The sequence below is a fragment of the Odocoileus virginianus genome, chromosome 25 (assembly GCF_023699985.2).
Source record: "Odocoileus virginianus isolate 20LAN1187 ecotype Illinois chromosome 25, Ovbor_1.2, whole genome shotgun sequence".
In the NCBI taxonomy this organism is placed as follows: domain Eukaryota; kingdom Metazoa; phylum Chordata; class Mammalia; order Artiodactyla; family Cervidae; genus Odocoileus; species Odocoileus virginianus.
The window spans coordinates 10924544-10949499 of record NC_069698.1 but is presented as its reverse complement, the minus strand read 5'-3'; the positions used below and the strand labels follow the sequence as shown (position 1 = coordinate 10949499).

General features: G+C 38.3%; 1 protein-coding gene across 2 annotated transcripts in view; it reads left to right on the top strand.

Annotated features, from left to right (window-relative positions):
• The window catches only part of ADGRG7 (adhesion G protein-coupled receptor G7), a 57022-nt gene extending 33226 nt beyond the window's left edge, over window positions 1-23796 (top strand). For both annotated transcript variants that reach the window (XM_070455208.1, XM_020909727.2), the window contains 8 exons: window positions 565-728; window positions 1294-1449; window positions 4290-4402; window positions 7562-7908; window positions 8615-8711; window positions 14015-14170; window positions 16240-16396; window positions 23072-23796. In XM_070455208.1, the coding sequence (XP_070311309.1) occupies window positions 565-728; window positions 1294-1449; window positions 4290-4402; window positions 7562-7908; window positions 8615-8711; window positions 14015-14170; window positions 16240-16396; window positions 23072-23323 (1442 nt within the window). In that variant the 3' untranslated portion in view covers window positions 23324-23796. The remainder of the gene's footprint in view (window positions 1-564; window positions 729-1293; window positions 1450-4289; window positions 4403-7561; window positions 7909-8614; window positions 8712-14014; window positions 14171-16239; window positions 16397-23071) is intronic.
• The last annotated feature ends 1160 nt before the right edge of the window (window positions 23797-24956 follow it).

The window sequence follows — 24956 nt, the reverse complement described above, 5'->3', positions numbered from 1 at the left end:
TTCAAGAGCTGATGGAAAGTATTTACTCCGTTGAAAGAATCCCTGCTATGCACAACTTGAGCTGCTGGCTCTGTGATTTAATAAGCTGGTCTCTGCTCAGTCCCTCTGAACAGGAGGCAGACCTCCCAGAGCAGTCCTCTAGGCACTGCTGTCCTGATGCTCACTCTCCGCTGTTTCTTATTTGATGACTGTCAGTGGGGGAAGCAACATGGTCTTGAGCTACCTGCACATTATGTTCACTGTCTCACTGCATAGAAAGCAAGAATGTTTACTTTATGCATGAGATCCTTTCGGTATTTTTTTTTTAGGTGGATTAGGCAGAAATTATGGTTTCCATTTAGAACATAAGGAATCTTAGGAAAAAAATTAATGTGGGTGGAATGGCCAACCATATGTTATATGTGTTAATTAGGTGCTGCTGTTAAGTAAAGGCAGCCAGCAGACCTTTATTTTCTGTATTTCACTTGAGTGTTAAGCAGTCAGGCAGCTCAGTGACGGCATGGGACTTTCTTACTTACCCTAGGGTTCTCTTATTGATTTTAGTGTCTTTTTCCCCCATCACAGCTAATGTCAAGGCATGTGGCTTTGTAGTGTATCAAAACAACAAGCTTTTCCAATCAAAAACTTTTATAACTAAATCAGACTTTAGTCAAAAAATTGTCTCAAGCAAAACAGATGAAAACGTGGAAGATCAGAGTGCTTCTGTTGAAATGGTCTTCAATCCAAGGGTGAGTTTTCCCATTAACAGAAATAATTCAGCCCACTCTTGAAAAGCAGGGACAGTTTGGGCAAAAGAAATCCACAGAACACCTCTTTGAAAGTTTGTATGACAGGACTGACTTTAACTTCTCCCCCATCCATATTTTTATCACACTAGCTAAGTGCAAAATTAATTACTTTGAATTTTATATCCTCTTTCTTCCCCTTAATCTGTAATAAAGATGTTATGCTTTGTATCAGCACATATCATACATAATCATACAATTGATTTCTCATATGGGTAGCTCAGATGGGAAAGAATCTGCTTGCAATGCAGGAGACCTGCGTTCAATCCCTGGCTCGGGAAGATCCCCTGGAGAAGGGAATGGCAACCCATTCCAGTGTTCTGGCCTGGGAGATCCCACGGACAGAGGAGTCTCGTGGGCTATACAGTCCATTGGGTTGCAAAGAGTCAGACATGACTGAGTGACTAGAACTTTCACTTCAAGCTTATTTATCTTAGCCTATTTGATTTTTTCCACACAATTAAGCATTTTGAAAAAAAACACTTGCCATTGTTTTATGAATTCACAGTACAACCGAACAGAATTCCAGCTTCATTCCTATGCCTGTGTCTACTGGAATTTTTCCATGAAGGATTGGGACACACGTGGCTGTCACAAACGGGGGGCCATTAATGGACTTCTGCAATGCTACTGCAACCATACTACTAACTTTGCAGTGTTAATGGTAAGGGTTTACTTGGTAATCTCTTTCTGGACAAGAGTTTTACTATACACAGGTGCGTTATGTGCTGATTGGAGGTAATTTGGGGATTGGTTTCCATAGACACTCAACTCAACTCAGATTAAATGGGAAAACAAGGAATGAAGTTAGAGAATGGAAGAAAAAAATGCTGGTAAAGGCAATTAGAATAGAGCTTTTTGCAACATAGTCTCAAGATAGATGCAGTCAGTACTGTGCATTTAATAATGAGAAGGGAGCCCATGTGCACAAGAGGAGCTGACAGACTCCATTCAACTAACTTTCCTGTGTAACTTGCATGTCTGAAGCATCAAGTTGCTACACCCAGAGGTAAGGCTGTATAGCTGAGTGCTAAAGGTGGGTCAGTGTGTACATAGCTGTGGGTGAGTTTGAAAGTTACCCAAGCTTTTTCCATTATAATCATCTAAGTTGCTAAGTGTATGCCAGAAGGTAGGAGAGGAAGAGCTTTCTAATTCAACTCGTCCTGTAGTTACTCTGTGTTCTTTTCACTCTGGTGCTAGGCTGTGTGAGCAACTGGTAACAGCTCTGGTATGCAGGTGTTTACACACCTCTAGAGAGTTCTTGAACCAACTTTTTAGGAAGAGGAGCTTCATTTATTGCATTTCCAGAAACCTATTATTCTGGCAAAAGGAAAAATAGTTATTTTTTATGCTAGATGGAATGTTTTTATACTGCAGTGGAATGGGGACAGATGCAGACTGTCGTCTTATTAAGGAGCTCTTAACATTATAAATCTTCCGAAGAAGTGGATGTTTTAATTTTCTGTTAGCTAAGAAATACTCGTATTTGGGGAGCCAGTGGGGATCACAACATACTGGTATAGCATAAAATATCAAATTAAAGAGTCTTGCTTTTAAAATATTTTTGAAGTAATTATCATTTTCTTATTTTAATTACCAAATATTTAAAATTGATTTTGATTATTTTATAATTTATATTATAGAGAGATCTGCTTTCTCAATCAGAAAATGGTAAAGATAAAATTTTAATGTTTTTGATATCTTAAGATCATTAGTATTACTGAATAGCTGTGTAAAACTCAGATTGCTTTACATATTAAATGATACAGGTTATATGTGCATAGTTTTTTTCCTCCTGTTTTGAGGTCAGACTTTCAACTGTTCTTACTAATATCTGAATCTGCCTCAATGCCCACATATTAATATTTATCATTACTTTTGAATTGCAAATTTTTTAAAAAGGTGATTAGAATTGCATTAATATGTAAAGTTTAAGAGCAGGTAGACTCTGAGTGAACAGATGATTTCTAAGATCTAAAGATCTATATTCTATGATTCTTTGTCATCTCCTTAGTACACTACACGTAGGAAGTAATGTGACGTTTTTGCCTTGTAATTTTTTATTTTTTTAACATAATTTTGTTTGCATTTGTTTTTAGCCATGCCGGGTCTTTGATGCTGCCCGGGCTTTTCTCTAGTTGCGGTACACAGGCTTCTCGTTGTGGCGGCCTCTGTTGCTGAAGAGCACAGGCTTGCGGGTTCGAGGGTTTCAGTAGCTGTGGTCCTTGGGCTCCTAGTTGCTGGATGGGCCTAGTTGCTCCATGGCATGTGGGATCTTCCCAGATCAGGGATCGAACCTGTGTCCCTTGCATTGAATCTGCAGAGCAGGTTCTTTACCACTGAGGTAAAGCCCTCAGGAAAGCCCTTATGATTTTTTTAAAATCAAGTTTATTTTTATTTTTTCCTACTAAAGCAATACATACTCAATGCATATAGACTGAAAGTCTACTTATTAAGCAGAAATATACTGACATGGAAAAATGTTTGATATTTAAACATTAATATAGCAATTTGAAAATAATCTGATTATGTTAACAAAACCCTGTATATTTGTGCAAGAGACGTAGATAATATTTGTAAACACATTAAAAAAGGTCACCTCTGGGGAATTCCCTGGTGGTCCAGTTGTTACGGTGTGCTTTTCCACTGCAGAGGGCACGGTTTGATCCCTGGTTGGGGAACTAAGACACCACAAGCCACCTGGCGGAGCCAAAAATAAAAATATCACCTCTGGAGAAGAGATGGTAGAGTTTGATGTGGGGTAATAGCAGTAAAGAGGAACTTGTGTGTTTTAAAATTGTATCTCTATGTTTAAGTTTCATGTTTTATAAATAAGCATATACAGCTTTTCTAATAATAACAATTTGAAAAATTAAAAAGTACAGGCAGGCAAAAATAATTCTGTACATACGTCTTTATTCACCCAGTGACCACCATTATTACCTCTCCACATTTCTAAGAGTACGTACTCATATGGAACATACCTTTCTGAGACTATAAACTAAAATACTAGAGTAGATATAGATAAATTTCACAAAGGTTAGGTTCCCCTTTCTAAAAGCAAAAATGAACAGGATCTTGTGAATATCTTTTCATATCCAGGAAAATATTTCTGCAACTTTATTTTTAGTACATGAGCTTAGGTGTGCAGGTTTCCCCTTGGATTACAGTTGTGCATACAAATAATGTAACAGGTAAATAACACAACTCTAGCCAATTTAGATAACACAAACAACTTTGATTTTAGACATTGAGGAATAGTGTTTATGTCTTCCCTCACTGAATTAGATAACTGTTCTCAAGCTGCTATTTCATGAATACTGCTTAGAGATGAAGGGGTTGATTTATTTCCTTTTAAAATATATCTTTATATAAAAAGACGTATCTGGATATTTTGACCAACATATTTGACTGTTTTAACCAATGTAACTCTTTGTGATGTTGACTTTCATAGATATTTCAGAGTAGCTTTTTAAAAATAATGAATCTTAACTTATTTTCCAGAGTTTCAAAAAGGAATATAAATATCCTGAATCACTAGATATATTTTCCACGTTTGGATGTGCACTGTCCATTGCTGGTCTGGCTCTCACAATTATATTTCAGATCGGCACCAGGTAAGAAGAGAAGCAAGCTCATCTCATGAGAGAAATTGTTACCCTGATATTATTTCCTCTCAGCATATTTCCGTTAGAATACAGCCTCTTGGAACTAGAAAGGAAATGAGATTTAGTTCATCATGTTCATTTTATAGGATACTCAGCCCTGGAGAGGCTAAGAAATATTCATAAATAAATATATAACTACAAAATTTGTTAAGTGACTTGAAGGAAAATTACATATCATGTTTATCACGTAAAATTAATGTGGTCCTATAGCTCATTAATGGGCTATCCTGGTTGCTCAGTGATACAGAATTCGCCTGTCAAGCAGGAGACATAGATTTGATCCCTGGGTAAGGAAGATCCCCCGGAGAAGGAACTGGCAACCCACTCAAATATTCTTGCCTGGAAAATTTCATGGACAGAAGAGTCTGGTGGGCTCCAGTCAATGGGGTCACAAAAGAGTCAGATACGACTAAATAACAACACTAACTCATTAGTGCCATAGTTGCTTAGTATTGAATAGAAGCGTAACTACCAATTTGCATTTGCAAAAGAAAGAAACATTGCTAATCAGCAAGTTTGTGAGGATAAAGTAAATTTTAAACTACATTAAGTTTTCAAATGGTGAAACATTTTAAAAGATTTTTAAATACATATTTTTTTTCCTTAAAAAAAAACTAATTTTAAAAATAAGCATAAACACATATTTCTTTCTGCCTTGACCTCCTCACTCAAGATCCAATTTTGCACAGCACTTGTTATTTTTTGTCACATGCTACATTTGTAACAACCTGTAAATGTAAGCATGCTCATTTATTAGCTTATTGCTGTACCGTTTTCCTGTTAAGCATGAAAATGGGTGAGGATGTGACCTCCTTTGCTTTTGTTGTTGCTGGTTTCTCTTGTCTTGTTTTTATAAGTCCATCCCAGGGCCGAGCACAGCAACTGGCCCATGGAGGAGGGATATCTGTGAAATAAATGGGTCGACTGGGCATTCCCACCTGGTTTCTTCTCAAACTCAAGATGTCTCACAGTGCTTCTTTTTTTCAGAATTATTTCTTCCTGATAAATTCCTTCGCAACTGTTTTCTCAGATGTGTATAGATAAAGGGGTCTTTTGTTCTAAAGGTATTGCTACTTAAACATTTTTTTCCCTGAAGTTTGATTTAAAAAAAAATTGAAAGTCTACAGAAAAGTTGAAAGAGAATACTGAACACCCATATACCCTTCACTTGGATTCACCAGTTACTAATATTTTGTTTTCTCTCTTTTTCTGTTTTTTCCTGAAACTTTGAAAGTAAGTTGTAAACATCATGACCATCATCTCTAAATTCTTCAAGCATGTATGTATCTCCAAAGAACAAGGGCACTCCTACATAATATTATTATCCTCAGAAAAGTTAACTCAAGAATTTAACATTAATATAATGTTATCATGTTAATATCCATATTCACATTTCTTCAGTTGTTCCAGTGATGTCCATTTTAGCTGTTTCCCACCCCCCTCAATTTATTTAGTTATTGTGTCTCTTTAGTCACCTTTGGCCTACAGTGTGAGGCTCTAAGCAACATGTGAGGAGGTAAATATAAAACTATGAACAAGACAGATCATCTCCCTTGGAATTTACATTCTTGGGGAGAAGACAGACATTATACACATATATACAGAAATAAATATATAATTATAAATTGTGGTAAGTGCCTTGAAGGAAAATTACATGCCATGTAATTATAAGTCTGTTACATAAAGTGAAAGCTCTTCTGTCTGTGCTTTCCTTTGAAAAGACACTAGAACATTTATTTGATCCCATCTGAATAAGTTGTGGTAGCTGCATAATTAATTTGTGTGCCTAAAATCTCACTCCTTCTAATTGTCATCAATGTTGTAAAATCATAAAGCATATATTAATATAATTACTCCTTCTAATTGTCATCAATGTTGTAAAATCATAAATCATATATTAATATAATTACTCCTAATTGTCATCAGTGTTGTAAAGTCATAAAGCATATATTAATATAATTGGCAAACAGATTTGTTCATCAGATTCTGAGACATTAGAAATAGAGAAGTACTTGAAGGTGTTAGAACTTTGAGCACATTACTAGGGGAAATAGTTATTTCAAGAGGCCGTGTAGTCTGACAAACACAGAAGGGTCTGGGTGATCGTGAGTGGAAATCTTACAACTTTTTACATACAGGACTGTAGGCTCCCCTAGTGGCTCAGACGGTAAAGAATCTGCCTGCAATGCAGGAGACCTGGGTTCGATCCCTGGGTCGGGAAGATTCCCTGGAGAAGGGAATGGCAATCCATACCAGTATTCTTGCCTGGAGAATCCCATGGACAGAGGAGCCTGGCTGGCTACAGTCCCTGGGGTCACAGAGAGTTGGACACAACAGAGCGACTAACACTTTCACTTTCATACCATAATATACAGAGAACTATGATATGTCGTGAGTTTTAAAGAGTACTTGGTTTACACCCTCAAACTGTATCTTCAGATGAAGGAACAGTCCTCTGGCATGTTTTACATTCCAGCTTATGCTTCAGCCAGCCCAGCATTTCTCATGATGTACTGTGCATATAAGTTAAATAAGCAGGGTGACAATATACAGCCTTGACGTACTCCTTTCCCTATTTGGAACCACTCTGTTGTTCCATGACCAGTTCTAACTGTTCCTTCCTGACCTGCATACATTAGAAACTCTGTTTTACATTATAAGACCTTGTTGTGGGCCATAGAAATATAAACATATTATGGACTAAGCACCACTTTGTCTGATGGATAATTTGGTCCTGGCTGCCAGGCCATCTGCTGCATTCCTTTAGTTGTATCAGGTCACTTGGAGGGGGATATACAGGGCCTGGAAATTCCTGGAAATAGAGTTCACAAAAGGGCATTTCTGGAGAACAGCTATCACCTTTGATTAGAACACAGTTTCAAGAAAGGAGGTATCAACCTGTTTTCTTGAACTCACTTCTTTATGGGAATCAGATGAAGAGAGATTGTTTCTCTGATGTAGCTGGGAAGGTCTGTCTACCAGCTGGCCCACCTGGGCTATGAACTAGGTTTACATGGGTACTTTAATGTCCTTTTGTTACCTCATGATTTCACTAGAGTTTCTTTTTTGTAGCTGTTTTGTTTATTTAATTGTATTTTTCATTTTCAGGAAAGTCAGAAAAACCTCAGTCACCTGGGTGTTGGTTAGTCTGTGTGCATCAATGTTGATCTTCAACCTCTTCTTCGTGTTTGGAATTGAAAACTCCAATAAGAACATAAAGACAAGTACTAGTGACATCAGTGGTACTAACTTGAGTAACAATGAAATGCTCAGACAAGACACTATTGTCGTCTCGAATCCCAAATGCACCGCAGTTGCTGTCTTGCTGCACTATTTTGGCTTAGCGACCTTTGTCTGGATGGGACTCAGTGCAGCCCAGCTCTGCTTCCTGCTGATCAGGACCATGAAGCCGCTTCCTCAGCATTTCATCCTCTTTAACTCTTTAATTGGATGGGGTAAGAGTTTGCTTCTCCACTTGCTCAGAAATTTAAGTTTGTTGAAAGCATTTAATTTAAGCAAACCCCTATGGAAGACCTAGTAGTACCAGGCCTTCAGATAGGGGAGATGGAAACTCTGGCAGTCACTAAGAGTGCCTTCTGTCTAGTGACGGAGTGTCTTCTGGGAAGAAGGCAGATATGATCCAGGCAGCTATCCTAAACACATCCTAAGCTAACTTCAAAATGTTCATTTCCTTTAACATCTCTGTTAATTAGACTTGAAATTTAGACCACATGTAATCAACCTTCTGGCTACTTTAAAAAAAATATTTCAAGACAGTCAGAGGGTCTCTTTCAAAAAAAATAATTTGAAAAATGTAATGGGTTCCTGCAAAGGAGAGTTGTTTTAGTGTTATCTAAATTTAAATTTATTCAAATGAAAGAGGAATTGAGCCATTTAAGAGTGGACATTGTGTTAACAGTTACAAAAAGATTGGAAATGGTATAGGATTGGTACGCATAGCCAACATTGAAAGGGGAAAAGAAAACACTGAAAAACTATGTCCACTGTTGAGCTGCATCTGTAGATCACTTAGTACATTGTATATAGTGGAAAGAACAATATATCCTGAAAAAGGTCAGATGTATAATTCATTCATAGTCTTCTGTAATTAATCCCAGGCTTGGGTAAATTATTTATTCTGCGATTGTCTTTATCACATAGGAGTTCCGGCTATAGTGGTAGCTGTGACAGTGGGAATCATTTGTTCTCAGAATGGAAATAATTCACAGTGGGAGTTAGACTACCGGCAAGAGGAAATGTAAGTTTTTATTTTTTTGAGTGTAGCTATTCAATGACATCGAGTCCAAAGGTCCTTGTAATATGCATCTCACTTTATAATTGTCATATTATAACTGTGTATTTTAAATTCCCAAAGAGCACATTATATTTTAAATGTGATGACATGAAAATTTCCTATGACAAATCCATTTACAAAGGAAGTAATTACCTTCCTTCTAAATTTATAAATGTGAACTTTTTAATATTAAATTTGTCTTCTTTCATTACCTCTGAAAATCATCGGAAACAAGAAGTGTGATCCTTAGTAACCCCTTATCTTAGGTTCTTATCTAGAAAATGGGAATAACAATAATAGTAATACCTGCTCCGGGGTTACTGTGAGGGATCAAGCAAGTGTGAAAACAGTTTATAACTTGAGCACTCTCCATCCTTATGAACCAATTCTGTGTTGATACGATTATGAGTATTTCATGATGATTTATCATGCATAAATTCTCTCTGTGGCTCCAGCATGAATAATTGTCAATAATGGGAGTCCCTTCCTGTACACATTGCTATATTTAAAACAGATAACCAACAGGGACCTATTGTATCGCACATGGAATTCTGCTCAATGTTATGTGCCAGGCTGGATGGGAGGGGAGTTTGGGGGGAGAATGGATACATGTACATGTATGACTGAGTCCCTTTACTATTCACCTGAAACTACCACAACTTTGTTAGTGGGCTATACTCCAATACAACATAAAAACTTTAAAGTTTGGGGAAATAAACAATGGGAGTACCTGAATGCATGCTATTTGCTTGAGGAGATGGTATTTGTATGAGGAGATTGAGAAGAAAGTTAGGATGAACTCTATGTGTAGTTCTGCTGCCAAATGGTAACAGCTTTTTATTTTTCCTTCTTATTTTATAAATGCAGCCATTCTTATCCTTGGATTCTGCTTTAATTCTCAGACCAACTTAGATCAGAACAGAACTCTTGGAAATGTGCAAGTATACACAAAGGAAGGCTGTAGTTTCAGGGCGCTCACCTATTTCTAGGTTTGACCATGACCAAGTGTAAAATAGGGAGCTAACTGCCTGGCTTGACTTTAGCAGCCACAGGCCCCAGGCACTATTTTTTTCTGTTTAACTGAAATTAAATATCTTTTGATGAGTTTTAAATTTTTAATTCCACAATTGAAGATCAAGCATAAGATGCAGGTATCTCATGGGAGAGGTAATTCACTCAAATTGCATTATTATTAATTTCCTGCCCTAACTGAGCCACAGGGTTAGACCCACGCCTATAGAAGTCTTCAGTAGAAAGAGGCCTGCTGTCTTACATTTATTCACACTGAGCTGTAAAGAACTGGGAGCAGATTCTTTCCTGAGTACAGTGTTAGATGTTAGGCAAGATGCTGGCAACTGAAAGTAAGAGTTGGGAAGAAAGGAAAGGATGTGTAACATGAATATCAGCGTCATCTTGGACCCTTATCCTCCCTTTCCACCCTGTACACATGCATCAAGGTTCACATTTCTTCAGGACATATTTAGAAAGAGGAAGGACTTTTTTGGGTTTTCTTGAGTCATGCTCCCAGAAATTGCTTCTCAATATACCATACTCCCTGTCCCCCAGCCATAGCTCCCAGTCATGTCTGAAATCCCTTCCCCAGTTCCCTTGATGTACTGCTACTTCTGCCAGGACCCAGCTAAGGGGTGACTGCAGGACAGGCCACGCTCCTGCTTAACGCTCTATCCCCCAGATCTCTGTCCCACCATGTAGGCTGTTTCAGACTTTCCCGAAGGGTTATAGTAAGCATTGGGACATTATCATGCTTGAGAGAGAATTTTCTGGAAGCTATGCTCTATCTGCTACAGCTGTCTTTCCCCATGTTTCATGACAAAATTACCAGGGAGTTAAATGCTTCATCTGGGGTTCACCTATAATGCTCTTCAGACCTCAGGTTCATAGCCGTCTGTCAGATTCACCTTGGAGCTTGTGACTCTACTCTTAATTCTAGAAATCCCATTCCTACAAGGATTAGTCTCCATGTAGAATCCATCTGTCTTCTCAGCAGTCTCAAAATCTGAGTTAGTAGTTTCAGAATAACTAAAGAGAGGCTCGTGAGAACAAATCGATCATGACTGTCTCTCCAAGTAACACGGAAGATGCGGGAGGGGAGGAGGTGCCCCTTCCTCACACACACCTCTTCACGGCCTCGGGCGTCCCAGCCTGTTCCCCGCCCAGGTCTCCCAATCTCTGTGAGGTAACTGAGGCCCTCATAGACATTTGTATGCACGCACACACACACACACACACACACACACACACACATATGACAAAAGTACAAACAGTGATTCTTAGAAATCGTGTTATCTAAAGTTTAAACAACTCAAGACTCAAAGAGACAAAGATAAATCTTTGTCTTAATGGTTTCGTAACTCACAAGTCTGTCTTTATCCAGCAGAGCTGGATGTTTATTTTCTTTCTCTAGCCTATCCTTCTCTTTTAAACTGTGTTTCTCTAGGCTGTTTGGGTCAGAAATCTGTCCGTCTTTTTAATTTAAAACTTTGATGGCCACTTGCTTAGTCACCAGAGAAGTATCTTGAGATTTTAAAGTACCTCTCAGTAGGATTTTATTAAATTCTTAGCCAAGTGGCCTCCTATTTGTTCTGTGTAGGGGACTGTGAGGTTGGGGATGGGGGTGGGGGGTGGGGGAGGGGGATTTTCCTTTGGTTACAGATGAAAGGACAGGAAAGCCAAAAACCCTGAAGATGAGGTTTGCTCTTTCTCACCATTTTACTTAAGGTTGGACCGAATCTATCTACTAATAGACTGTAAGCACTCCTTTTTACTTTTAAAATTCATAACAGAGATCTGAATATCATCACAATTTCGTCTTAAGTCATTCTTAGAAATATGATTTCTGACCTAGATGGGTGGGATGGGGAGTGGGAGGGAGGTCCAAGAGGGAAGGGAAAATATAAACATATAGCTGATTCACTTCATTGTACAGCAGAAGCCAACACAACATTGTAAAGCAGCTATACCCCCAAAAAAGAATAAAAAATAATAAACTTACTTCAATAAAAAGTAGTAAAATGAAAGTAAACTGAAAAATAATTTCTAATAATTTAAATTGTAGCAACATTCCAGTGCAAAACAACTTAGAAATACTTTAGCATGTATAATAATGGTGTTTTACCTGCAGAAAACATAAATTAACTGATTGCCAAATATGTGCCAGGGCTTCTCACATTACTTCATTAATACTCCATTGTCTTCCTGACACTTCCCCATGACTGGGAGAAGTGGATGGTGCATCTCCTGGGTTTCCTTCCCAAACTTGCTCTTCCCACCCATCATCTTCCAGGTACTCCAGCCAAAAGCTTTGGAGTCACTTGTAACTCTCCTATGTCTCCCATCTAACCTCTCAATAGATCCTTTTGCTTTGCTTTTAAACATATCTGGAATCAGACTACTTCTCGGCATCTCCTCTTCCTGGGTCTAGGCCATCAGACTGTTGCAGTAGACTCCTGGCCGACTTCCTCCTTTTGGATGCGCTCTTCTGTTATCCCTGCATCTAAAATAACACTTTAAACACTAAAGACAGAGCATGTCAAGTTTCTCTTTCTCGCCAAGAGCACATTCAGTCACCTCTAAAGCCCAGAAGTAATTTGCGTCTTTTTACTAATTCCATCTGCTTACATCACTCTATTCCGGCCACACTGGACGCTTACCTGTTCCTGAAGCTCTCAGCTCAGAGCCTTTATACTTGGCTGTTCCCTTTGCCGAGAGCACCCTTCCCCTTCATCTACTTCAGATTTTTACTCAAATTTTTTTTTTCCGTAAGTGTTTTCCTGATAACTCTATTTAAAATGAAACTTTTCCTTCCCAATTCCCCTATGCAACACACACAGATACACATATACATGGTAGTAACTACCCTCACTACCTGTTTTATTTTTCTCCAAAGCGCTTGTTAACATCTGATATATAGTATATATTTTATTAATGCATCAGTTTTATTTATTGTTTCTGTACCAGAATAACTTCACTGAAGAAAGGAATTTTGCTATTTGATTCACTGTTAATATCTTGGTATCTAGAACAAGGTGGCACATAGCATGTACTCTATAAACACTCATTAAATGAATGAATTTATTCTTATAACAATGCCAGGAGATGATTACTGCATTTCATAAATTAGGAAAGATATGCCACCAAAACTGCCACCAACAATAATGAAAAGACAAAAACAGATGCAATGAGGGCTTCCCTGGTGTCTCAGTGGGAGAGAATCTGTCTCCCAAGGCAGGAGACATGGGTTCAATCCCTTGTCTGGAGAACCCCACGTTCTGCAGAGCAACTATGCCTGTGTACCACATCTGTACAGCCTGAGCTCCAGAGCCCGGGAGCGGCAGCTGCCGAAGCCTGAGTGCCCGGGGTACCTGCTCTGCACAGGAGGACCCACCGCAGTGAGGGGCCCACACATTGCAGCGGAGAGCAGCCCTGCCCTCCGTATCGAGAAAAAGCCCGCATGGCAACCAAGACCCAGCAGTCAGCACAGTCCAAAGTAAAAGAATAATAACACAAAAACAGAGGCAGTAAGATGACAGAACTGATCAAATAATTTTAATCATTAACCTTTAAAAAATGTCTATTCATGAGACAGTTTAAATAATTTATGGTATAATGAAATCATGGAATAATATGCAGCTGTGAAAAATCATGAGGATAATCTTTTATATTCTGATATGGAATAATCTCCAAGATATGTTTTTAAGTAAAGTAAGAAGTATCATATGTTATCATCTGCTTCAGAATCAGGAAAATGTACACCTTTGCCAGTGTATGCATAGCCTAACTCTAGAAGAATACATAAGAAACAGTGACTACCACCAGATATAAAAACTAGGTGACCAGGGATAGTTGTAGGAAGGGTCTTGTCTCTCTATGCTAGTTTGTACCTTTAAAATTTTGAGCCATCTGAGTGTGTTACATATTCAAATATAAAATAAAATAATAATTTACTTAACTTCAAACAGCTTGTAAGTGACAGAGAGGGACATTTAAATTTAGGACTGCCTGAATCAGAAGTCCACTTTCTTTCCACTAGACCATACAGTCTCACAGAGGAATTTGGCAGGATCAATGGATTTCATTTTTCTAGTCAGTTGAATTCTTGAAAATCATCTCCAATATATATATAAGGCAAAGGGATACTGACTTTTAGCAGGTCTTTCAGCCAAGTGAATGTCAGTAGTGTGAACAGCAGAGAAAAGAGTTTGTATACTTTTTTTAGTTTGCTGAAATCATTTCTTTTCTCTCCACAGCTGCTGGCTGGCAACTCAAGGAAGCAGTGGTTTGATAGCAAGTCCATTGTTGTGGTCATTCATTGTACCTGTGACCCTTATCCTCATCAGCAACATTGTTATGTTTATTATCATTGTAATCAAAGTACTGTGGAAGAATAATCAGAATCTGACAAGGTAAGATTCCCAGTGAATGGGAAGTTGTCAGGCATGGTTCATATAGTACATAATATAGCATAGTAATACATTCACTGCTCCTGGAAGAGATTTCAGACTCCAGGAAAATACAAGAGTATGTGGTTTGCAGGACAGATTTTTTTCTTACACTTTGTCTCAGAAAGTGGATCATCTCATCTTCCAGCATCGATACTATAATGTGAGTCTACTGCATTACTTAAGTTACTTTTGTGCTGTGTAAGCCTAACTAAAAACTAAACCCAGAGGCATCAAGGAAAAAATTTTATCTCCCTGTCCCAAATATTCATGAAATCAGGTTTGAATAATTAAAAATATGAGAGGGTTGTGAGGAGATGCCAGTGACTGTATTTTCATTTCACAAACTGGTAACTGTAGGTTATATTTTACATGTGTTGCCTGAATCACATAAGGACTTTAAATTTTTGAAAATTAGTTGCAAACATAAAAGGTGAGAGATTTTACTTAAAAATTATATTTTCTCTTGGAAAAAATTAGAACATCTGGCAAGATTGGGCCCACATTCCCTGCGGATAGGGTGTGCACTCTGGTTTATTACTTCCTATGAACTAATTATTCCACTCTGTAACCTTTATGACCTCAATAAGTATTTTCATTGTCATCACTGATATCCAGAAAGAGCTTTGATTGGAGAGACAAAGAACAGAAACTATTAAACACATACAGTCCTCCCACTTCCATATCCTACAGCATGAGCTGGTTAGAACACAGTGCTAATGAAGCTATGAATTCAGGCTTAATTCTATAAGACTGCTAAATCCAAGTAGACTTACTGTAAGTGTATCTGTGAACTTTGTTGGCCACTAAATAGATCTATTTTGTATGAACAGATGGGTGAAAAACAATCATAATTAGTATGACTGTAATCTTCAATGTGTACTTTACCAGTCAGGAGTAATTATCATATTTCCTATATGGATGATAGCCTATACTGAGGGGAACTGTGGGGAAAAGACTCATTCAAACCTTGTTTCTTAGCAGTGAAGAAAGCCTTGGTAGAGTCTTGTTAGCCTAATTGTGAATTCTTAAATTTCCTTTATACACAGCAGTATCATTTAGGCCATAGCCATCAAACAGATTCATTTCAAAATTTTGACTGACAGCCCATGGTTCTTAAATTGACTTATTACAATGAAGAGTGGGTTACAGTTTAATTTTTAACAAATTATCTTCTATGTTTCAGTTCAGTTTTGCTGTATAACAAATTACCCCCAAGCTTAACAGTTTAGTGTGACAGATGTTTATTATTTGTCATATGTTTGAGTGCTGGTCAGGTGGTTGTTTTGGTCTGGGCCAGTCTGAATGCTGGTGGATGGATAATCCAGGATGTCACTTTCATGCTGATGTTGGTAGCTGATTGGTATTGAGTGGGAACTACTTAGTTAGGGAAGCTTATCTCTGCTCCGTGTGGTCTCACTGTCCATTAAAAACCAGTCCAGTTTCTTAACATAATTCTCTCAGGGTTTCAAAGAGCAATAAGAAAAGGCATACTCTGATGAGCAGAATGCTTTCAAGCCTGTGTTTGCCAAACAAATGCTGATGTCCCACTGATCAAAGTAAGTCATAAGGCCCAGCTCAGATACCAGGAATATAGACAGCCTGACGGGAAAGGCTACACTTTAAAGGCTTATCAACCTTAGCATGCAGAGGTCCCAGATCCCTGAAAAAGGAATTACTGATCCAGTAGTGATAATCACTAAAACCAAATTTCATTCCAAGGAAAAGTTGATTCTTTGTGAAATTTACCTGTATTTAAGGAAGTGTTTATGCTTGAGCTTTTAAGCAGATATCATTGTTTTGTCTTCTTTCCTTCCCTTCCTTCTTTCCTTCCTTTTTCTCTCTTTCTTTCTTTTCATATTCATATATTTTATCCAGGGTGACATAGGTTTTTCTACCTGAAGCATAATGTTGCTTAATGAACAGTGTATATGTGGAGCTGAACATGTATTTTCAATAGGAGGTTAACAATAATATTAAAAAGTAAGAACCTGAATTGAACCCTATTTTCTTTCTTGCTTTCTTTTATTTAGCACAAAGAAGGTTTCATCCCTAAAGAAGATTCTTAGCACATTATCCGTTGCAGTTGTCTTTGGAATTACCTGGATTCTGGCATACTTAATGCTAACTGATAATGATGACATCAGGGTCATCTTCAGCTACATATTCTGCCTTTTCAACACAACTCAGGTATGGTATAAATTAGTCTGAAGGTAGCAGACCATGCAGTGGCAGAGATGATACCACCCTGAATCAAACTTTTCTTATCTTAAAACTCTCTGAAGGTCACTGCTTAGTTAACTTTAGGTGACTCTATTTTTAACGCACTTTGAGGAAAGGGGAAGAAAAAAAATGTTTTTATGACTTATCTCCTACATCCTGTCCTGAGCTGGAGTCCATGGAATATAATTGCAATAGAGCTGGACCATGTTAGTCCTTCTCCAAGCAGAGGAGGTTCTGTCGAGCAGCTAGCCTGGCGAGCACCTCCTTTCCTTCTCTCCCCCATGCAGCAGGCCCGAGGAGCCTCACCGTGGCTGGTATGGCCAGTGTGGCACTGGTCCCTGGAGCCTGGGCCCCTGTGGGGTTGGCTGAATTTTTTCTTTCTCTCTTTTTTGAAATTTTATGATTATTTAACTTTTAAAAATCTTTACTGAAGAATAATTGGCAATAATTGCTTTGAAAGGAACAGAACCTTATGAAGTTGTTTTTGTGACATACGTAGGATGTTACGTGTAGAACTGAAGATTCTTTTATTCTTGAGTCTTATCTCAAGAATATATTTAAAATAATACATCTTTTAAAAATGTCATTCATACTTGTTTAAAATATCTGAATTGAAAATTTATATTCTTTCCTTCTTTGGAAACCATTCTTTTAACGTTTTGCAAGTATCCACGGTGAGAAGCTCAAAATTTAGATTAAGAATTATGATCACCTTCTAATTTTCATCATGAAAAAATAATCATATAGATGAATCCAAATGGTAACTGAAAATAAAATATTTCGTTTGACTTCAGAACATTTTTGTTTTTATTCATTCGTATTTGTGTATTATATATTATTGTTGTTTAGCTCCTAAGTTGTGTCTGACTCTCTTGTTATACTATGGACTGTAGCCTGCCAGGTTACTCTGCCCATGGGATTTCCCAGGCAAGAATACTGGAACTGGAGTGGGTTGACGTTTCCTTCTCCAGGGGATCTTCCTACCCCAGCAATCGAATTTGCATCTCCTACATTAGCAGGTGCAGTCTTTACTACTGAGCCACCAGGAAGCCCATGTATTATGTGGGGGGAATGTCAAAAGTTTAAAATAAAACAAGGAGGCATTATTGAAAGACTTACCTTAAGATCAGGAGTTTCTCTCTGTGCTTCTTATTTCGTGCCTCTTCCTGTACTGAACATTGCCTTTTGCTCTGATGAAATATATTACTAGGGCTTTTCCATCAGTACATGGAGTTTCATCTTTTCTGAGCTGGCAGAGTGAATTTATACTTCAGTATAGTTAAAGTACTCTTCTTTTTAGGTTGTTCCATATCTTGGCTATTGTAAATGTTGTTAATGAACATTCGGGTGCACGTATCTTTTTGAATTATTGTTTTTGTTTTCTTTGGCTATATGCTCAGGAGTGAAACCTGCTTGATCGTGTGGTCATTCTGTATTTAGTTTTTTTGAGGAACCTCCACACTGTGTACCACAGTGGCTGCATCAGCTTACATTACCGCCAATGCCTTTTGCCAGTCCTTCTATATTGGAATGTCATGTTATTTTGACATTTTAATTTTAATGAATTTCTCATTAATGATAGTATGTTTTTGGAGTAACTGTTTAATGGATAGTTAGTAAATACTAATGAGGACTTTTCTAGCTGATAGTTTTTCTGTAGGTACCATGGCACATGGATTCCAGATTAGCTTGGCACTTAATTCTTGGCAATAATTTTTTTTTTAATTGACATTGCATAGACTTTACTGAGATTTTATGTTGTGGAAAAAAGCTGAGACAGGTCAGAATTTTTTTGTTCTCACTCTTATATCACCCCTTAGAATATTTCTTGAAATAATTTTGAACTCATAGGAAGTTATAAAAATAGTACAGAGAGTTCCTATGTAGCCTTCACCCAGCCCCAGTGATAGCGTCTTATATGACTCTAATATATACAATAACACCCAGGAAAGTGACATTGATACAATCCACATAGATTATTTACTTATAAGCTTCAAGTGTGGGGAGCTGTGTGCAGTGTGGGGAGCTGCTTGGCTGTCTGAATTTCTGCCACCACGTTTAATGTTTGTAGGCTCTCGCCCTCTATCCCAGACAGCCCTCTCAGGCATTTTTTGAGAATAATTCCAGAAAACAATAGATGTTTCAAAAGGGAGGGGATGTATGTATACCTATTGGGGGCAGAAGGAGAAGGGGACGACAGAGGATGAGATGGTTGGATGGCATCACCGATTTGATGGACATGGGTTTGAGTAAACTCCGGGAGTTGGTGATGGACAGGGAGGCCTGGTGTGCTGCGATTCATGGGGTCGCAAAGAGTCGGACACTACTGAATGACTGAACTGAACTGAACTGATGGCTGATTCATGTTGAGGTTTGACAGAAAACAACAAAACTTTCTAAAGCAATTATCTTTCAATTAAAAAAGAACAAATAAAACAGTAGATGTGTGCCTGCCACCAAATTTGAATGGCTATAAGGCAGACCTTTACTGGTTGCAACACCCGAAGGAAGCTCCCCAGGACAGTAAGTAGTGTAAGCTTAGTCTGGGATTGCCAGCCGAATCATGGAATTGCCACCTAAAGTGACTAGTAATTTAGAAAAGTATCTAAAAGAAGGTCTAGGCAAGGATATTTTCTCCTCCATGCACAGGAGAGACATATTACAAAATAGAGACTCATTACAAAATGTTAATACTCTATGGTAAAATTGAAGGCGGTCATTTGGCAAGAGCATTGAACTAAAAGGAGACTTAAGCTATCTTTCAGCTTTACGATTAATGATTCATATTATTTTAGGAAAGTCACACAACGTTTCTGAGTGAGGCCTGTAAAATATAAAATGAAGTGGGGCTGTTAACATTAACACAGTGTTTTACAAAGTGGGCCTGAATATTGCCTGCATCAGAATTTACATGATGTGTTAGAATGCCGATTCCCGAGCCTCACCCCTTACCTACTCAGTCAGAACCTGTGAGGTAAAAGCTAGAAACCTTCATGCTAAACAAGGGCCCCAAGTGATTGTTATGGATACTAAGGAGTAGGAACAACTAGCTTAGTTCACCTGGAAGGCTCCTTCTAGGTTTAGAATAATCTATAATTCTAATAAATATTTTACTGAGTGTTACAGGTATTACTTAAAAGGTACAGTTTGATTTTTGTGCTAGTGAGAATTAGTTTGACCCATACATTTTGTCTTTTCAGATAACATCTTTGGGATTTTAGGGAGCACAGAATCCTGCAGGATGGTGTCTTTATGAACTCTTCATGGTCTAGGTCTTTTCCTAATTATTGTACAACCAGAAATTCTATCCAGCCTTATCTTTACCTTAGAGTTTGAATTCTGGAAAATCCAGGTGAAAACATGTACTGAACAAAAATGATCCTTTTCCAGGAGCCAGATCTTCATGTCTCCAAAGCAAATTTCTCTCCCTTGAATAATCAGGATGACCAGGGGCCACTTTTGTCCTCCAGAAACCCATGTCCCGTTGAAAACATCCTCATGTCATCGAGGCCTTCTTCAGGGGAGTAGATACTACCCATTGGGTAATAATCAAGTTAAGCTTCTTGCTTTTGGCCAGAGATCTAGAGTATCCCTTGCCAATATGTATTGATCCTATTAGTCAAACTCTCGGAGTTATATAACCATAGCACCGGAAGTCTTCTGTAATGGTATTCCTATGATATGATTCTATTTTTTTAAATTTTTATTTATTTATTTTTTTATTTTATGATTATTTTTTTTCCATGTATTTTTATTAGTTGGAGGCTAATTACTTTACATCATTGCAGTGGTTTTTGTCATACATTGAAATGAATTAGCCATGGATTTACATGTATTCCCCATCCCGGTCCCCCCTCCTACCTCCCTCTCCACCCGATCCCTCGGGGTCTTCCCAGTGCACCAGGCCCAAGCACTTGTCTCATGCACCCAACCTGGGCTGGTGATCTGTTTCACCCTAGATAATATACATGTTTCGATGCTGTTCTCTTGAAACATCCCACCCTCACCTTCTCCCAGAGTCCACAAGTCTGTTCCATACATCTGAGTCTCTTTTTCTGTTTTGCATATAGGGTTATCGTTACCATCTTTCTAAAGTCCATATATATGTGTTAGTATACTGTAATGGTCTTTATCTTTCTGGCTTACTTCGCTCTGTATAATGGGCTCCAGTTTCATCCATCTCATTAGAACTGATTCAAATGAATTCTTTTTAATGGCTGAGTAATATTCCATGGTGTATATGTACCACAGCCTCCTCATCCATTCGTCTGCTGATGGGCATCTAGGTTGCTTCCATGTCCTGGCTATTATAAACAGTGCTGCGATGAACATTGGGGTGCACGTGTCTCTTTCAGATCTGGTTTCCTCTGTGTGTATGCCCAGAAGTGGGATTGCTGGGTCATATGGTAGTTCTATTTCCAGCTTTTTAAGAAATCTCCACACTGTTTTCCATAGTGGCTGTACTAGTTTGCATTCCCACCAACATTGTAAGAGGGTTCCCTTTTCTCCACACCCTCTCCAGCATTTATTGCTTGTAGACTTTTGGATAGCAGCCATCCTGACTGGCGTATAATGGTACCTCATTGTGGTTTTGATTTGCATTTCTCTGATAATGAGTGATGTTGAGCATCTTTTCATGTGTTTTTTTGCCATCTGTATGTCTTCCTTGGAGAAATGTCTGTTTAGTTCTTTGGCCCATTTTTTGATTGGGTCACTTATTTTTCTGGAGTTGAGCTGCAGGAGTTGCTTGTATATTTTTGAGATTAATCCTTTGTCTGTTGCTTCGTATGATATGATTCTAGAAATAACCTTTTTAAGTCTTGAGGCCTAGTAGATATAAATCTGGGAGACATCCATGGATTTTTTAAAATAGCTTTTATTTTTTGAAATAGTCTTACACAAGAAATTGCAAAGACAGTACAGAGTTCCCCTATACTCTTTGCCCAGCTTTTCCCAATGATAATGTCATATATAACATTGTTAAAATCAAGAAATGAACATTGGTACAATACTCTCAACTATGGATATTAGTTATTTTCCACAAAGGCTATTAATGAGGAATTATCAGGGGTCTTTTAGATGCTATAATGTACTTTATATGACCTTTATATATTACAAGCAAGAGGCAGAGTAGTATATCAGATACTGGAGTTTTGGAGCCAAACATATAGTTAGTTCCAGACTCTACTGATTACTGGTTGTGTTCATTTTAGGCAAGTTACTTAATTTATCTAAACTGTAGTTTCCTTATCTGTAACATAGGGTAATAAACCTTATTTTATAGGGTTGATATTAGGACTAAATGAGAAGGATTAAATGATGAATATTGAATGAAAAGCATGTCTCATATTAATAAGAATGCAAAAAGTGGTTCTATACATTTTGAAAATGTATAGGAAATAGTGTTCAGTCTTCTATGGTTTAATTCCTTGTGCATATCTGGTCTTCTTATGTAAAGTACAGAAAAGCAGTGAATAGAAGTGGCTTAAATTTTTTTTTAGTCCTTAAATGTACCAAATTTCTAGTTATTTTACCAAAAACCAAGAAATATAGAAGCACAGAATATTAGAACTGTAAGAAGAATTAGGGAACCCATGGTCAATCTACCCATGTTAGGAAACTGAAGATCACAGACATTAAAAAAAGAACAAAGTTACTGTGCTATACTAAAATTAATATTTGGTCTTTGTCTTCAGTTCCTGGCACACAGGTCCTTTAATCTTTGGGCTCCCTGAGTGATGAGTGTTTTCTGCATGCTAATAAGATGATCAGTGGCTGAGGTTCCCCAGATAGCTTCAGGATGGAAGCTGGTCACCAGAAAGACCAAGGCTTGTTTAGAAGTTTGGAACTTCTAGCCCACTCCCCAACCTCCAGGGATGGGAGAAGGGTTGGATACTGAGTCATTCACCAACAGCTAATGATTTAATTGATCACATCTGTGTAATGAAACCTTTATAAAACCCCCTAAATGAAGGGGTTTGGAGAGCCTGCAAGTTGGTGAACAGATTGAAGTGCTGGGAGGGTGATACACTCAGAGGGATCATGGAAGCTCCATGCTCTTGCCCTGTAATCTCTTCCGACTGGTTGTTCCTGACTTGTATCCTTTATAATAAAAATAGTAAGTGAAGCTCTGTCGTGAGTTCTGTGAGTCCTTCTAGCAAATTATCCAACCTGAAGTGGGGAGGCAGTAGTCAAGTTGAACAGAAGAGTGGATCGCCTGGGGACCTAATACCCATGACTGGCACCATTATGAGAGCGTTCCGGTGGGACTGAGCCCTTTGCCTGTAGGGTCTGACACGGACTCTGAGTAGTTAGTGTCAGAATTGAATTGTAGGACACCCAGTTGGTATCAGAATTGGTTGGTGTCAGGAGGAAAACAAGCCTGTCCTTTGCACAGCCAACATGTGGCAAATGGGGACTTGAACTCAGGTCTCTTAAGTCTACTACTTACATACAGCTCTTCAAATAGGAGAAGAACGTTGCCTCAACTTTCATAGAAGAAATGTACGTAGCGGTTGCTGACTGGTAAACTCCGGTTCTCAGCCACAAAGAAGGGTGGGGTGGCAGGGTGAAATACAATTTCTTCCCTGATTCTGTTGTCTCAATACTTACCTAATAGTAAACTTTTATTCTGTCTGCCAGGGATTGCAAATTTTCATCCTCTACACTGTGAGAACAAAAATCTTCCAGAGCAAAGCGTCCGAAGTGTTGAAGTCATTTTCGTCCACTGCTGGGAGAGTGAAGGTGCTGCCGTCAGTGCCGCTGAGGCTGCGTGTGAGGATGTACAGTTTGATGAGGTCATTACCAGCCCTGCATGAGCGTTTCCGGCTGCTGGAGCCGTCTACACTTAGCGAGGAGGTGTCCGAGACTGACCAAGTGAACTCAAGCATCTAGACACTGGAACTGTCCCCTTTTGTGGCCCTCTTTTTATTCAGCTCACTTTTTCTATTTCCTTCCTTTATTATCCAGTCTTCTCATAAAATCTCCCTCAGTATATTTTGCTTAAAGTTAAGACTTAGATAAAACTTGTTGTTTATTATCATCAGGAATGGTGGATTTGGCAGTTTTTCTTTTATTCAATAGAGTCTTACCCCAATGAAGTGAAGAATTCCACTCAGCTTTCAAGATAAGTCAATTATCATTGCTCCCTACATCATAAAGTCTGTGTGACAACGTTTGATAAAAATATAGAACCTAAAACAAATTCTTTTACAATTTACCAAAAAGGACACGAAGAGAAAAATTTACTCCCCAGAACAAAATGGTTTCTGGTCAACACTACAGGGAGTTGCTTGTATGCATCATACTTCTGATCTTTGAATATTTTAAATTTGTATGTGCTTATACTTTTATTTCCAGTCAAGAACTTTGCACTTTAACCTCTGGAAAGGGTTTTTTTTTTTTTTTTCCCTGTTAAAACAAAAAGCATATTTTATGCCCAGAGGAATTGACTCCATGAGAATTGGGACGTGAGACACAGAAAAATGAGCTGGTTGCTAAAGCCTCTATTTCCTTCCAGTTCTGGATACATCTATCCTTTTATTGATGAAATGACAGTGAGGCTCAAAAAATGAAAAGTTAGTCACTATCACGACCCTTATGACTTCTTTTTTTTTCATTTATCTTTATTAGTTGGAGGCTAATTACTTTACAATATTGTAGTGGTTTTTGCCATACATTGACATGAATCAGCCATGGATTTACATGTGTCCCTTATGACTTCTAAAAGATCCAGCTGCTCATGAGGTTTCAAACACTTGAGTTATGAATGGCTTCCTAAATAAAAAATGACCTCCCCCGGGTTGGAAAGAGTACTCCCACTGGACTTCGGAGATAGAGCCTTTGAAATGCTCTGCTCTGTCTTGTCATAAACGGGGCACTTGCTGTGAGTGCCCTGAGCTAAGGGACTAACCAACGTCAAGTAAGCCGTGGCATACCATCCTCACCATGCCTCAAAGAACATGTGTTTTCCATAGAAATGGTTGTAAACGACTGTCAGATTTCTAGGTGAGCCAAGAGCCTACTCCATCTGTAGTATAATTGAGACCTTAAAGGATAATGGAAAATGTAAGTAAAGCATTGTAATGTAAATGTAATGTAAAGCAAATGTCATGTAAAGAATAAGTAAAGCAATTCACTGAGGGCAGCGTTTTTAGTGGTGTTATAGTCACATCCCTAGACAGGGGCTGGACTTCGGGAAAATTACAAGATGCGGTTGACCTACTCGATGTCCAGGTTTATATTCAGATGAAAATAAACCTTAAGTAGAGGCCACTTTAAATGTGGAAAAAAATCACCAAAGAGCAACATTTAGCCTGAGGGTGAAACATGTGTTCCCTTGGTGGTTTTAGTTTTCTATGTACTTTTTCCAGCATTATGGGAGGTGTAGCAAATCGAAATCTCATATACCATTCCTGGGAAGGCTCTACCATAAATGCAGAAGAACCACGTACTGTGCGTGCTGCGGAGGCCAAGTCGGGTGAACACTGATGTTCCCCTACCTTCCCTGAAATTCTGCCTCTTGGAA